The 16,736-nt window shown below is 38.6% G+C and overlaps 1 protein-coding gene across 2 annotated transcripts in view; it reads left to right on the top strand.

Annotated features, from left to right (window-relative positions):
* Positions 1-16,736, top strand: part of ATRN (attractin) — a 113,626-nt gene that overhangs the window by 37,326 nt on the left and 59,564 nt on the right. For both annotated transcript variants that reach the window (XM_084887674.1, XM_084887673.1), the window contains exons 5-11: positions 1,311-1,516; positions 2,603-2,771; positions 5,532-5,622; positions 6,888-7,131; positions 8,651-8,834; positions 10,758-10,912; positions 14,642-14,726. In XM_084887674.1, coding sequence (XP_084743800.1) covers positions 1,311-1,516; positions 2,603-2,771; positions 5,532-5,622; positions 6,888-7,131; positions 8,651-8,834; positions 10,758-10,912; positions 14,642-14,726 — 1,134 coding nt within the window. The remainder of the gene's footprint in view (positions 1-1,310; positions 1,517-2,602; positions 2,772-5,531; positions 5,623-6,887; positions 7,132-8,650; positions 8,835-10,757; positions 10,913-14,641; positions 14,727-16,736) is intronic.

Here is a 16,736-nt window from a genome sequence, read left to right as displayed (position 1 = left end):
GAAGCAGATTTCACTGTGGGGGGCTGCTCTCTTTGTGGAGTACCTATTCTCTGCCTCAGTGCTTCACTAATAAACCCACTTTCACTTCAAACTGAAAAGAAAAAAAAAGAAGAAATGTTTCTTTTCATAAGTAGTTAAATAGGCTAGCGGCTTGTGATAAAGATCTTCTGTGGCCCTCGAATCCTAAAATACTATTTGGCCTCTTACAAAATAAGTTTGCCAGCTCCTGGCATAGGTAATGATCTCTATGTGTAACCTTTATGTTGGGTTATTTTTCTGCCCATTTTCTCATGATCTCAGAATTCATTCAGGCTGATTTGAAGCCCTCTATCTTGATTAGCGTGGTGATTCAGTCTTTCAGGCACCCAGGGTGTGTGACTTGGCAGCTTAGGCGGCTTATCACACACAGTACTAGCAAGGTGATTTTTAATGACACGGGGAGGAATAAAGGCTGGGTTGAGGGGAGATGTTGATAGGTTGGTTGGGTACATATGAGATGTCTAAACAGGACATTGATATTGGGATCTAGGACTCAGAATTCCTGTCTGAGTTGGGATGTCATCTGGAAATCAGTGGCATTTGGACAGTGACTGACCGGCCTATGAGCATGTGCACACTGACTTACCGGCCTGTGGTCATGTGCACACTGACTGACCGGCCTATGGGCATGTGCACACTGACTGACTGGCCTATGGGCATGTGCACACTGACTGACTGGCCTATGGGCATGTGCACACTGACTGACAGGCCTATGGGCATGTGCACACAGACTGACAAGCCTATGGGCATGTGCACACTGACTGACTGGCCTATGGGCATGTGCACACTGACTGACAGGCCTATGGGCATGTGCACATTGACTGACCGGCCTATGGGCTTGGGGTATATAAATACACCATGAGGATGATGATGCATTGTTGGCAGTTTGTCTTATCCTTTTCTTCTCCAAACTTGCAACATGCATTTGGTAATTTTTGTAATGTTCATCATTTGTGAGCTACCAAGAATAGGACAGTCATTCCATCTTGAGAAGCTAAACCTGAACGTTTTGCAAGAATTTCTTCTCTCTTCGTAAGTTCTTTCACTTATCTCTTAAAGAAAATCCATCAAGGTCAATTTGATTTCATTACTTACCAAAGCTATGCTTTGTTGGGTGAACCTATTTAGACTGAATGGTAAGTACTGCAGCTGTGCTTGTGAATGAACTGGAAACACAGTGACATTCTTAAACCTTGTGTAGGAAAAAGTTCTCCTAAATTATTACAAGTGTTGCTTTGTTTTGATTTAATTTTCTCTCACTGTTTTTATAGTTTTGACATGTGTCCAAATAATTGCTCAGGCCGAGGAGAATGTAAGATCAACAACAGCAGCAACACTGCTCAGTGTGAATGTTCTGAAAACTGGAAAGGTGAAGCATGTGACATTCCTCACTGTGTAAATAACTGTGGTTTTCCTCATCGAGGCATCTGCAATTCCAGTGATGTCAGAGGATGTTTCTGCTTCTCAGAGTGGCAGGGTAGGTGCTATTTTCACTTTTCTTCCAACTTAAAGTATATTTCTAGTTTAATAACTTATAATTGACTTTATTCCTAATATCTATATCTTCTCTATTATTCAAATATCAGGTAGTGTTTATATTTTCACATCTCTTTATTGAGCTTTTTACAAATATTTGAAATTCACAGATGTGTGGTTGCAGTCTCTTTAGAATTGGGGAGGGGTTTGACATTCTTTGCAATTCATTCATGAAAGTTGGAGAACTTGGTCTCAGCCATAAGAAGAATAGCAGATAACCAAGCTGGGAGATGGGACAATAATGATGTTTCCTTAGAAACTTTCAATATATAGTAAAATTCTAAAGTAGTCAGCTAATGGATTTATCTGTAGATAAAAATTATTGAAAAAGCTTGAGCAAAATCTTTAAGGATGGATGATAGTAGCTGATACTGATTTAGTGATTTTCTTTATACATTTATCCCTTTGTCAGACCACTTTTATTGTAAAAGAAAATGTGCTTTTATAAATGCATTATTCAATTTGGCTGAAATCAAGGAGGTAAATAACTAAAGTATTTGAGTACCTACCACTGTGCAAATGGTGCAGCAGAAGCCAAACCTTCCAAGAATGGAGCTTCTTGATTTTCCAGGAAATGAGAAGTTTGTACTATTTTTCCTGGGACTAGTCTTTACATTCTAGCCCTAAAGTTTTTTTGGGGTGTGTGTGTGTGTGTGTGTGTGTGTGTGTGTGGTTTTTTTTGTTGTTGGTTTTTTTTGTTTGTTTTTTTCGTTTGCATTAATAATCCCTTTGTCCTCTTTCCTCTGAGGGCTGTTTAAGCCAGTATTTTATTTCTAAAAAATCCTAACCTGTATCTGGTCAGGTCATCATTAAAAAGTATGTGATTTTGAATTTTATGAGAGATTACTGTTTATGTTTAGCTTTGAGTAAATGAAAAGCACAAATTAAAGTGATTTGTCTGATATCTAGACACTAAAGGGCAAGACTGAGTATTCTTTAGATATTTGTTACATTTAATAGATTAAAACTTGAAATGCAGTAATTCTAAAACTTCATTTTGTGAAGCTAATTTATTATGTTTTATTAGGTCCTGGATGTTCAATACCTGTACCAGCTAACCAGTCATTTTGGACTCAAGAGGAATATTCTAACCCAAGGCTCCCCAGAGCCTCTCACAAAGCTGTGGTCAATGGAAATATAATGTGGATTATTGGAGGATATATGTTTAACCACTCAGATTACAGCATGGTTCTAGCGTAAGTTGTTTTAACACTTTTGCAAAAAAAAATTAATTTTTCATTTTTAAAATTTATAACATAGAGATAAACAAAAGGAAAATAAATTATCAGTAATTCTATTTTCTGGTGGAAAATATCTGTTAATATTTTGGTAGTAGTATCCCAGACTTTTTTTTAAACATATTTTTAGTTTTTGAAATTGGAAGCCACAAAGAATTCATTGTAATAAACAATAATTCATCTTTTCCAAATACTGTATCTCATGCTTTGCTTTAGGTACATATAGTAGGTTTATTTATTTATTTATTTATTTATTTATTTATTTATTTATTTTTTAGTAGGTTCTTTTAAATAGGGGGTTACTTTATTCTTCATTTAATTAGCAACAAATCTATATATCAAATGGTTTGAATTTATAGTGTACCAGTGGAAATTAGGCCACTGTGTAGTACTTCCCATGCCACTTATCCCAAAAGGAGAATATATATTGTCATGGTGGAATTAGCTATAGAGATTGACTTTTGGGAGAAATTTATCAGCGCTTAACTCATTGCTGATTTTGTCCCCTCACAGTGTTTTCTTGGCATTTTTTATTAATGAAGGTTATAAAAAACTATCATCTGTTCTTTAAGGGGTTCTAGGAATATGGCAGTGTGGCATAGTTTATGATTTCCCCCAAAAAATATCATTAAACACACAGAACAACTAGGAAACATACAAAAGTACATGGGTTACATTGATAACAAGAATTGGCTAGAGGTCTGCAACTACATCAAGCATGTCAAACTCAAAGGCTAACATGGGCCAAATAACCAAGGCTTAAGTTTATGTGGGCCACAGAAAGACAAAAGCTTCAATTTTCATAGAAATAGAGGTTTATTTCAATAGAGTCATGGTGAATACAAAGGGCTGAAATAAATGAGTAATCATTAACATAAAATAATAGAACATTTTAATAAAAATTACTATTTTTCTTGAACATTAACATACCAAACACTGAATAACTGCACAAATTAATAAGCGTAATGCAAATAAACCTATTTTTCTTGTTCTGTGTACTAAAAATATTTCCTGTTGCGCACACCAAACAAGTCAGTCCAAGACTAGTGACGTGGCAATCGGCTGCTAAAATATTTACTACCAGTATTAGTGGGGAGAAATGGTGTGCCTGCGTGTAAGGCACGTAAGGGAAATTAATTCAACATGATTATAGTCATCAGTCATTAGCAAACGTTGTAGTTTGTTATTAATAATTATGTATAGCTGAAACCGGCTTTGCTCAATGGATAGAGTGTCAGCCTGCAGACTGAAGGGTCCCAGGTTCGATTCCGGTCAAGGGCATGTACCTTGGTTGCCGGCACATCCCCAGTAGGGGGTGTGCAAGAGGCAGCTGATCAATGGTTCTCTGTCATCGATGTTTCTAACTCTCTATCCCTCTCTCTTCCTCTCTGTAAAAAAAAAATCAATAAAATATATAAAAAATAAAATAAAATAACATATATTTTAAAAAATAATTACTATGTATAACAGGATACTGTAAAAATTAAGTCACAAAATTTTTATTAAAACGTTTCTTACCATTATATTGGCTGGGACCCCAAAATATTCATTGTGGGCCACGAGTTTGACATGCTTGATCTACACAGATGGGTAAAACTAAACCACTGACAGCTGCAAAACTTGTATGTATCAGTATCTGTGCAGGAGTAAGCAAATAGGAGCAGTGAGTCCACTGGCTTGAATAGTAAGTGTAAATGTGTTTACAGAAGCCACAGTAATCCTTCTCAGAAAACACCTTGCATGGTCAGAACTCCACAAAAGTCTTGCAGCGGTATGCAGTCAGTTCTGTAAAACCATTTTCCTAGATAGTTTTGAGTTATTTTTACCCAAAGTATAGTACTGTGTTTTTTTTAAAAACAACAACAGTGAGAATGAGATACATAGGGAAAGAAAGGGAGGGTGAGAAGGGGGAAATAGAGCCAGGGAGAGACAATGAGAATGATTGAGACTTCTCTAAGCAGAAAAGTAAACCACATAAAAGAGGGAGAAATCATACTTGCTTCTGATTTCTCCTAGCAACATTTAATATCAGCATTCAAGGGAGCAGTATCTGCAAATTTCTGAAGGAAAGAATGGTTGACTCAAGAATATTATACCCAGCCAAGGTGTCATTCAACTCTAAAGCTAGCAAACAGATACTCTTCTTAAACATGAAAGAATTTAGAGAAAGGAGTACATATGAACTCAACTAGAAAAAGGCTATTTGATAGTGAAGGCTTCCAGCAGCGGTTCTCAACCTGTGGGTTATGACTGGGTCCTGGGTCACCTAAGACCATCGGAAGACACAGATATTTACATTATGATTCATAACAGTAGCAAAATTATAGTTATGAAGTAGCGACAAAAATAATTTTATGGTTGGGGGTCACCACAACATGAGGAACTGTATTAAAGGGTTGTGGCATTAGAAAGGTTGAGAACTACTGGTATAATGCTGTCTTCAGGTTATTTAAACTGTGTGTAGAAGAGGTTTTCAGGGATCATTAGAAACTTCCATTAGATTTCTTTCATTCTTGCCCCAGGGCTATACAACCCAGCCCTCCTTCTGAGTTCTCATATGCATAGTAGGCTCAGATATGAGGTTTGTTCACCCAGGGGCCTGTCCATATGCATGTCAGATGTAATGAGCATCTCTAAGCTAGATTCTATCACAAATAAAAGAGTATAAGATATTCTGTTCTGTCATTTGGGTAAAAATATTATCTGTTTGTTTTGTAGGTATGACCTTGCTTCTAGGGAGTGGCTTGCACTGAATCGTTCTGTGAACAATGTGGTTATTAGATATGGCCATTCTTTAGCATTATACAAGGTAAAATGTCTCCACTCTACTGAGCTAGAAACTCAACTCTTCCATAGTGACTTTTTCATATTATGTGGTTGAAAAATTATGTAATGTTTTTCCCCCCTAACCTTTTGGTTGTAGTAAAATACATATCACATAGAAGTTACCATCTTTGCCATTTTTAAGTATAAATTTCAGTGGTATTAAATACATTCATAATGTTGTGCAACCATCACCATGATCCATCTCTGTAACTTCATCTAAGAAAACTGCAACTTATGCCCATTAAACACTTAGGTCCTCATTTTTTCCTCCCTTAGCTCCTGATAAGTACCATTCTGCTTTTTTGTCTCTATGATTTTGACTTCGGTGTCTTTTTTTAATTTTGGAAAAACTTTATATTTGTAAGCTCATATATATATATATATATATATATATATATATATATATATATATATATATTTCAGAGAAGAAGGGAGAGGGAGAAAGAGGAGGAACATCTTTGATGAGAGAGAATCATTGATTGGCTGCTTCCTGCACGCTCCCTATTGGGGATCGAGCGTGCAACCTGGGCATGTGCCAAAGCTCTATCCACTGAGCCAAACTGGCTAGGGCTGCAGGGGTTTATAATTGGCTAATATACAAGTGGAAGTTAAAGTTGAAACAAATTTAACACGAGAAACATTAATGGATTCAAATTGTACTAGGATATTATGATTGTGGTACTAGATGGTTAAAAATTAACATAATATAGTGTTGATTAATGTTTATGTTTCTTATATTAGCAAGGTTAGCCAAGAAAAGCCACATTGCAATATAACTACAATAGGTAATCATTTTCATTTCCTTGTTTTTGTGGTTTATGGTAGGCTGAAGGAACTTTTCAATTTTATTTTTCTAATCATTTTATCACTGTAGTAAAGGTTTTGCATGAGGAAGTCCAAGAAAAGTGGCAAGTTAGAGATATACTGTGTTTCCCCGAAAATAAGACATCCTCTGAAAAATAAGACCTAGCGCATGGAAAGATAAGACATCCCCTGAAAATAAGACCTAGCGCAACTTTGGGAGAAAAAAATAATATAAGACACTGTCTTATTTTCGGGGAAACAGGGTAGAATACAACTTATTTTATTTTGTTTCTTTTGCCATCATTTTCCTAGACATTCACTGAAAGCTGCATTTCACTAACACTTTTTAAGCTAAGAATAATATTGAGGTTTTGAATTGCTCTTTCTCTCTTCTCAGATTTAATCCTTTCTGTTTTTAGAGTTTTGTTCACATTTTTTCCCCAGGATAAAATTTACATGTACGGAGGAAAAATTGATTCAACAGGGAATGTGACCAATGAGTTAAGAGTGTTTCATATTCATAATGAATCATGGGTATTGTTGTCTCCGAAAGCAAAGGAGCAGTATGCGGTTGTTGGGCACTCGGCACACATTATCACGCTGAAAACGGGCCGTGTGGTCATGCTGGTCATCTTTGGTCACTGCCCTCTCTATGGGTACATAAGCAATGTACAGGAATATGACTTGGGTAGGTATATTTTTCCCGTGATATTTTTTTGAATGTGAAATTTAAAACTACCCTAATTATTATGGCTTTTTTACAATTCAACCTAACCTTGGCCTAGTACTTTATCTTGCAATGCAGTTAACATTGAAGTATTACTAGTGAAATTCAGAATATGGTGCTGCTATGTAGTATGCAGTATATTTGTTACTGTCATTTTAGCACAGAGTCAAAGATGGCACTAACTGCTTTAGGAACTGAAAATAAAATAAATGAATAAAAATGATTCAAAGCAATGCATTCTGAAAAAACACACACATTTATTTAGCTCTTTAGAGATTGGTTTAGGGGAGCGTTATTATAAAATCTTTCCTTTGGTTAAATTTTATTTTATGTTGTCATGAAATAGGAGTACCAGCTATCTTACCTAATAATAGAGAAACATGTAAATTGTACCTTCGCTATGCCCACAGCCAATCAGAGTGAGTATGCAAATTAACCCAACAAAGATGGTGGTTAATTTGCCTACATACTTGGGTCCGGGGAACCTCCTCGGCATCCAGGTCACTCCCAGTTGGCCATCAGGCAGAGGCTTTAGGCTTGGGAAGGGGCTGAGCTTGCTATCAGAGAGGCGGTGGGGGTTCCCTTCCCAAGCCTAAAGCCAGGGCAGAGGCTTTAAGGCTTAGGAAGGGGGGGGGGCCTTCATTGTGCTGGGGGAGGCTTTAGCCTTGGGGAGGTGCTGGGGGAACCCCTTCCCAAGCCTGAACCTGGGGCGGAGGCTTTTGGCTTGGGAAGGGGCTGAGATTGGGATCGGAGGGAAGGGGAAAATATCAATGGAAACATATCCTCAGGTGAGGATAAAAAGAGAAAGAAAGAAAGAAATGTCATATCCTATGAAAGACACATCTGGAAAATGCCTAAAGAAAGTTGTCATTTTTCATAGTGAAGGGACTGAAGTCCATATTGATGAAAATACTTTGGCGGCTGTAGAGACTGGCCGTGGCTACAGCAGCAGCGTGATGGGGCTGACGCCTTCCCCTGATCAGCCCTGTTGTCTCCCACAAAGGGAGGTCAAACTGCGGCTTAGGTTGGTTCCCAATGGGAGCAGGCTTAAGCCATCCGTAGGACATCTCCTGAGGGCTCCCAGTATGTGAAAGGAGGCAGGCTGGGCTGAGGGACCCCACTCCAGTGCACGAGTTTTGTGCACTGGGCCGCTAGTAATTTATATTTTGAGAAAGCAGACCCATGAAGTATATCTGTGTATTGACATGGGGAATTAAATGTTCAATTGAGGAGACTCTGACTCTTAATGTAATTCTTTTCCAATATGGTGTATTAGAACATTAAAACATTTAATAAATTGAAGTTTGGCACCTGACTTTATTAGTTTTAGGTGGTATTCCTTTAAAAATAAAATGATAAAAAAAAATTATATGTATCAAGTCTCCCAGAATCTCTTCTCTTATCCTAAGCTATTTGGTAGTTTTAAGTATTAGAGAAGAGGAGCCTGAAACATTTGCCTTTAACTGTTTTCCATTTTCAGATAAGAATACGTGGAGTATATTACATACCCAGGGTGCCCTTGTCCAAGGGGGTTATGGCCATAGCAGTGTCTATGACCACAGGACTAGAGCAGTCTATGTTCATGGAGGCTACAAGGCTTTCAGCGCCAATAAATACCGGCTCGCAGATGATCTTTACAGATATGACGTGGACACCCAGATGTGGTAGGTGCTTTTTCTTGAGCTTTCATTTTAAGGTGTGGGAAAATGTACTATATATATATATTTTTTGTTTAAAATATATATTTTTTATTTCAGAGAGGAAGGGAGAAGGAGAGATAGAAATATTAGGGATGAGAGAGAATCATTGATCGGCTGCCTCCTACTTGCCCCCTACTGGGGATCGAGCCCGCAACCCAGGCAAGTGCCCTTGACTGGTATCTAATCTAAGACCCTTCAGTCCACAGGCCTATCCACTGAGCCAAAATGTTTTTTTCTTTAGGCCTAGCAAGTAATTCTCTTATTTGTTACAAAGAAACTGGAAAATAAGCAGAAGGTAATAAAGTAGCTGGTATTTCTTGTAGTAGGTTGATCAAGAAAATGCTTGGTATTTTTTGGATGGTTTTCGATTTTCAGACACTCAGTACCACTGTAAAATTTTAGCTCTTCAGAATCCTAAAGAATAAATTATTTTGAGTTTATGCACACTGTTATAGTTCCAATAGAATATATCCATTTTACCTTCTCTTTTTTCTTTCTCCTTTTTTTTTTTTTTTTTCCATTTTACCTTTCCTTGATGACTAAGGGTGTCATCATGGGGGTCAGTTATTGGCATCATTCCATGAAACACCAAACAGAGATTGTCTCAGTATCTGAAAGATTAAAGCTCTGTTCACTCTTAAACTATATGTTGGTCTTTATAAAGTATGCTAATCTTAATAAATGTAAAGCAAATTTGAGATATGAAATAATATAATTAAAAAGCAAGTTTCTCTTTGTATTTCCATACATACTTGAGACCATATTGTGGATCAGTTTTATATTCTGTCACTTTCAATGGCTGTGTAATACTCCATTGTGTAAGTATACTGTGCCTGTACAGTTGAACATTTTGGTTTCTAGCTTTTGTTTTACTGATAAAGCATTGTGCATAAACTTCTTTTAAAAAAATATATATTTTATTGATTTTTTTACAGAGAGGAAGAGAGAGGGATAGAGAGTTAGAAACATTGATGAGAGAGAATCATCCATCAGCTGCCTCTTGTACACCCCCTACTGGGGATGCACCTGCAACCAAGGTACATGCCCATGACCGGAATCAAACCTGGGACCTTTCAGTCCGCAGGCCGACACTCTATCCACTGAGCCAAACTGGTCTCGGCTATTGTGCATAAGCTTCTGTCTGCTTTCCATGTGATTACTATCCAGAAACTACAATGATAAGGTCATCAATTTTTAAGTCTCTTAATATATTTTGTCAAAATTCTCATAAGTCTTTAAGATTTTACATGTTTAGTTATTATTAAGAAAGTTATATGCAGGGGAAAATCCAGAAGTATTCGAACATTTGGATATGAACTTAAGAAAATGGTTATGTACCCTAACCAGTTCTGCTCAGTGGATAGAACATCAGTTGAAGGGTCCCGGGTTCGATTCCTGTCAAGGGCACAAGCCTGGGTTGCAGGGTCGTTGATCCCCAGTAGGGGGCGTGCAGGAGGCAGCCAATCAGTGGTTCTCATCATTGATGTTTCTCTCACTCCCTCTCCCTTCCTCTCTGAAATCAATATATATATATATATAAGTGATTATGTTGCCCTGGTTAGTTTGGTTCAGTGGTTAGAGTTTCAGCCCTTGGATCAAAGTGTATATAGTTGGGTTGTAGGTACAATCCCCTAGCATAAACAATCCATGTGTGTTTCTCTCTCTCTCTCTCTCTCTCTCTCTCTCTCTCTCTCATTCTCTCTCACTTCTCTCCCCCCCCCCCCCCCCCCCGCACTTCCTTTTCACTGTCTCTAAAAATCATTGGCAAAAATATCTTTGGGTGAGGATTAACAAAAAAAAACTAACAAGGTTATGTTTGCATTAGTGAATAGGTGATAAGTATTATAAAAAACTAAACTTGTATTTATTATTTTTAAATCTCAAAAGGACCATTCTTAAGGACAGCCAATTTTTCCGTTACTTGCACACAGCTGTGATAGTGAGTGGAACCATGCTGGTGTTTGGAGGAAACACACACAATGACACATCCATGAGCCATGGCGCCAAATGCTTTTCTTCAGATTTCATGGCTTATGACATTGGTAAGTTTCCCCAAAACACTTTATTTTCAAGAGTCTTTTTTGTCTATAAGTAACATTTTAAAGGAAATGGAAAATATTCCTAGTTAAAAATGGTCAGGCCATTTGAAAGAGGCCTAAATAGTATTTTTATGTTAATTTGACTAATGTTGCATCTATTAAAAAACATGACTTCTGTATTACATTTTTTTTGAAGTCACTCCTTTAAGTAGTTGAATATACATCGAATGTTAATTTTTTAAATATATTTTATTGATTTTTACAGAGAGGAAGGGAGAGAGATAGAGAGCTAGAAACATTGATGAGAGAGAAACATCGACCAGCTGCCTCTTGCACACCCCCTACCAGGGATGTGCCCATAGCCAATGTACATGCCCTTGACCGGAATCGAACCTGGGACCTTTCAGTCCGCAGACCGACGCTCTACCACTGAGCCAAACTGGTTTCAGCATTGAATGTTAATTTTTGAGGATGAGTTGGGATAACTGGTCTCTCCTGTGCTACAGACGTAGTGTCATGTAGTTGTTAACCACCACATTGTGTTAAGTTGGTTCCCTAGATACCAATTTCACATTTTTAAAAATTCTAGTGTGGTAATACATTTTTCCAGAAGAGGGCAGTATTTGTTCATGCAGAATAAATGCTTGCTATTCTTTTGGATAAATATCATCATTGGATGTTCATTTCTGTGCCAGCCACTGAGCTTCTATTGTACATTGCCCTTGGCCTCATAGGGTGGGAGGTAGAGAACCGAGTATACAATATAATTGCAATTCATGGTGTTACTTGCTCTAAGATGAATGTATGAGAGTACCTATGAACATTCCTAATGTATAGGGAAAAGGGTTATAGTTGGGGAAAGCCTTTTTGAGAAGATGTCCTTTAGGCTGGATCCTGGAACACTGGGAAGTCAGCTAAGTGAAGTTAGGTGGACTTCTCAATGGAGACAAAAAGGGACCATTCCATACTTGAGGTCTGTAAATAGTTTTGGCGGTATTATAGCTGCACATAGGAGAGGAATGGCTTCAACTGAACTAGAGACCCAAGCAGCTATCAGACTGGTTACATCCTGAGAGACCTGTGATGTCATGATGAGGAGTTTAGGCTTTTTGAAGAATCTTACAGAGGAGGTGACAGAATTGTATTTGGTTTTAGAAAGATCTCTTTGTGGCATGCGTAAGTAGTTGGGAAGGGCAAGATGGAAATTTTAAGGCTGAAGTATTGAGGAGGGTTTGAACTAAGGCGGTGGAAGGGGCCATGAGGATAAAGAGATAGATGGTTTTGAGAACTCCTAGGAACTTGAGAATTATCTGGGGTATATTTTGAGAGAGATGAAAGCATCTTGATTCCCAGGTATCTAGTGTGAGCCACCGTAGAGGTGCCTTTTACCAAGGCTGGAAATAGAAGTACCGGATGGGGCTGGGACAAGGTGAGTAAGATGAATTTGGGAGAATGTTCAGCTGGAGATGACTATGGGATAGAGCAGTACCGAGATTAGTGGGAAGCTCCAGGATAGAATTCTATAGGGGACAAATGTCATCAGGGATGAGCAAAGAGCCAGAGGACAGATATATGGATAAAGAAGTCAGAAACAGCATGCAGACTATGAAAGCATGTAGGAAGAGTAGGAGGAAAGTGAGGCAAAATTGGCATCCTACAAGGGAACTGTTAACAATGGCTGCAAATGGATTAAAATAAATCCTGGAGAGTCTTTCAGATCTAGCAACAGATGTTATTTATTACTAAAGGCCCAGTGCATGGATTTGTGCATCGGTGGGGTCCCTTGGCATAGCCTGCGGGGATTGGGCTGAAACTGGTAGTCCAACGCCACCTGTTGCTCCTGCCTGCAGCTCCTGCTCATCCCAACCCGATTGGGCCTGCTGCCATTCCACTGTGGTCTCCGGGCTGCGGCAGCCAGCTGTGAGCCCTGCATCTGGCACCCATCGGTCAGCTGAGCGACGCTCCTGCTGTGAGAGCACACTGACCACCAGGGGGAAGCTCCTGCATTGAGCATCTGCTCCCTGGTGGTCAGTGCACATCATAGTGACCGGATGACTGGTCATTCAGTTGCTCGGTTGCTTAGGCTTTTATATAGATAGATAGATTCTTTAGATATGGATGAGTAATTCAGATTGCAGGAGGCTAAAAAATAACAAGGTGAGATCTACACAGTGAATATTGACTATTTTAAAAATATATTTTATTGATTTTGTACAGAGAGGAAGGGAGAGAGAGAGAGAGCTAGAAACATCGATGAGAGTCATCAATCAGCTGCCTCTTGCACACCCCCTACTGGGGATGTGCCCGCAACCAAGGTACATGCCCTTGACCGGAATCGAACCGGGGTCCCCTCAGTCCCCAAGCCGACGCTCTATCCATTGAGCCAAACCGGTTTCGGCGAATATTGACTATTTTAATTTAAAAAAATTTATCTGTGAGGGGAAGAAGGGGAGAGTTGAGTACCTTCTTGGGCATCTTTATTTATTTTTAATTTTTAAACATATCTTTTTATTACTGTTTTTGGAGAGAGAAGAAGGGAAAGGGTGACAGAGAGAAACATTGATGTGAGAGGGCAACATCTACTGGCTGCCTCCCACATGCCCTGACCAGAAATTGAACCTGTAGCCCCTCAGAACACGGGACACCAGTCAACCAATTGAGCCATACTGGCCAGGGTTTGGGCATATTTAAATGCTGTGATGAAAGCCAGTGCACTAAGAAGAAAGGGACTTTGCCACACTGTGGTTTTAGGGAAGGAAGCAAGGTGGGTGGCAAGAAGCCTCTGTTCTCCATGTGAGGAAGACCACAGAGTGGGCTGGTAGGAGAAAGAAATGAAAGCTGTTGTTGTCAAGGTTGAATAAATGTCTGGATTGAATAGAAGAACCTTTGCTTAGGGAGTGTGAATTTCTTAAATATTTTGGAAGCAGACAGTGCGTGTGAGTTTGGTGTGGTTTACCAGCAAGAGAAGTTAAGTTGATAGCCTGGATCAGAACAAAGGAAAATTAGTAGATCTAAGAGATCTAGGGAAGGACTTTTATTTTATTTCATTTTATTTTTCTCACCTGAGAATATGCTTTTTATTGATTTTAGAGAGAGAAAGGGAGAGAGAGAGAAATATCGATGTGAGAGAGAAACATTGGTTACCTCTTGTAGTTGCCCTAACTAGGGATCATTGAATCCACAAACCAGGTATGTGCCCTGACCAGGAATTGAACCCACCACCTTTCAGTGGACAGGACAATGTGCCATCCTCTTGAACCTCACCAGCCAGGGCTCTACAAAAGGACTTTTGAAAATTTAAAGAAAGTTTGAATTTTTTTTAAGTTTTAATTTTCCGCCTGTATTTTCCTATTTTAGCTACCATTTGGGCAAGTCAGTATAGAGTGGAAAATAATTATAGAACCCATATGTTTTACTTACATAAGGTCTGAAAATTTTGCTTAAGTTAAAAAACATTCTAGTGAGTGAAATTGATAGGCAACAGGGTGAGTGGTGTGGGTGTCAGGGATGTTGGATTCGCTAATTAGAATTTCCGCCTGGTCCTGCCTTTCTTCCACACTTTGCTATTCTGCTGCTGCTGCATTTTACCTCAGTAATGAAGGTGTGACTCAGAAAAAGCAAGAGAAACATTTTATGTGATTGCGTTTGTGTAGTCTTCTTCCCAAAGAAAACGCTACTTCCTACCGATGATGAATGGCAGTCTCATTTGAAATGTGTTTTTCTTGCTCCCAGCTTGTGACCGCTGGTCAGTGCTTCCCAGACCTGATCTGCATCATGATGTCAACAGATTTGGCCACTCAGCAGTCCTACACAACAGGTAATTGGAAAAGAAGTGTTTTTTCCTTTTCTCTTGGGTTTAAAATGAAAATGAAGTAAAATATGAAGAAATTGAATTGGGTTTGCATATTATTCTCAGCATTTTCCCACCTTGTTCATTTTTCACAGAATTACGTAGGCATGAATTTCCTGATTTATATTTAAAATATTTTATATACATTTGAATTTCTTTTAATGCCATGCTTTTTTTGTTAGCATGCAGGAGTATGCTATGTTGTCTGAATGCATGGGACCACAAAAGTTATGTGCAATTACTGTCTTATGCCCTCTGTCATTTTCTACTGTTCATGGAACTTAGATCTGAATGGTAAGGAGTTTTTTAAAAAAGAGAGAGGGCACATCAAATAGGAGAGAATAAGGTAGGGGAACAGAGATGGGGAGATTGTGAAGCTTCATATAGAACAAGTTTATAGTCCCTAATAATGTGAAGTCTGCATTGCATTGGTCAAAATGCCTAGCCCAAACTAACAGCGCTTTTTACCAGCCTGCCCTGGAGAAGGCTCTAAATAAGGCCCATTCAGAGTGGCCTTTCCACTGTTCCCTAAACTGTACTTTAAAGATTTTTTATTTGTTAATAGCCTAATCATGTTAATTTTTCTCATTTTGTTTCTGCTGTTATTACTGTTGTTTACTTCACCTTTTACAATTTTAGGCCATGCCCTGGCTGGTGTAATCAGTGGATTCGAATATTGTCCCATATACCAAAAGATCATGTGTTCCATTCCTAGTCAGGACACATACCTAAGTTGTGGGTTCAATTCCCACATTCATACAGAGGCAACCAATTGATGTTTCTCTTTCTTTCTAAAAAAAAAAAAAAGAAAGAAAGAAAGAAAGAAAGAAAGAAAGAAAGAAAGAAAGAAAGAAAAAGAAAGAAAAAGAAGGCATCTTGGTAATAATGTGTTTAAGTGTGGATCCTTTTTGTGTCAATCTGGAGTTGGGTGAGCTTTATGGGTGTATAAATTAGTCATTTTATTAAAATTTTGGAAGTTTTCACCCATTTAAAAATATTTTTATTGATTTCAGAGAGGAAGGGAGAGGGAAAGAGATATAGAAACATCAGTGCTGAGAGAGAATCATTGATCAGCTGCCTCCTGCACATCCCCTATTGGGGATTGAGCCTGCAACCCAGGCATGTGCCCTTGACTGGAATAGAACCCAGGGCCCTTCAGTCCACAGGCCTACGCTCTGTTTACTGAGCCAAATCAGCTCGGGTGAAACAGTTTTGATTGATTGTTTTGTCTCCTCTGTATGGGTCATATTTTTTGTTTCTTTGCATAGCTTTTGTTGAAAACTAAACATTTTTGGCAATATATTGTAGCAAATATGGTTCTGATTTCCCCACCATCACCACCAACTATTGTTTTTGTTGTTTGTTTAGTGGCTTGCCTAGACTAATTCTATGGAGTCTGTTTGCTGATTTTTCTAGTAGTTTTTTTTGTTTTTATTTTTCAATCTGACTTCCTAGGTCATTGTTGTTTAGTAATCAGCCAGTGGTTTTGCTTAAACAATTTAAGCTGGTAAGGATTATACTCTTTGCTGAGGGATCTGTTAAAAAATAGATAGCGAGGGCCTTCTCCGTTACCTTCTGAGCTGCTTGCAGCTTTGTTCAAACATAGCATTCCAACCACCAGAGACTTACATCATCATGTTTCCAAAGATGAATTGGGCTTCACTTAAAAGGTTGAAAATCTTGACACTGGACCGAAGGAGGACTTTCACTTCTGGCATCAGCCAATGAAGTTTCCCATTAAAAGACAACTAAAAAGTATACAGTAAGGATTTAACAAGATAATGAAGAAATACTGAGCAGAAAATAAGCAATGAGTCATCTGGCCAGTGTGGCTTAGTGGTTGAGCATCAACCTAGGAACCAGGAAGTCGGGGTTCTATTCCCAGTCAGAGCACATGTCTGCATGGTGGGCTCGATCCCCTGTGTGGGGCATGCAGGAGGCAGCCAATCAGTGCTTCTCTCTCAGAATTGATATTTC

The sequence above is a fragment of the Pipistrellus hanaki genome, assembly GCF_964339955.1.
Source record: "Pipistrellus hanaki genome assembly, chromosome: 6".
In the NCBI taxonomy this organism is placed as follows: Eukaryota; Metazoa; Chordata; class Mammalia; order Chiroptera; family Vespertilionidae; genus Pipistrellus; species Pipistrellus hanaki.
This window is presented reverse-complemented; position numbering and strand designations above follow the sequence as displayed.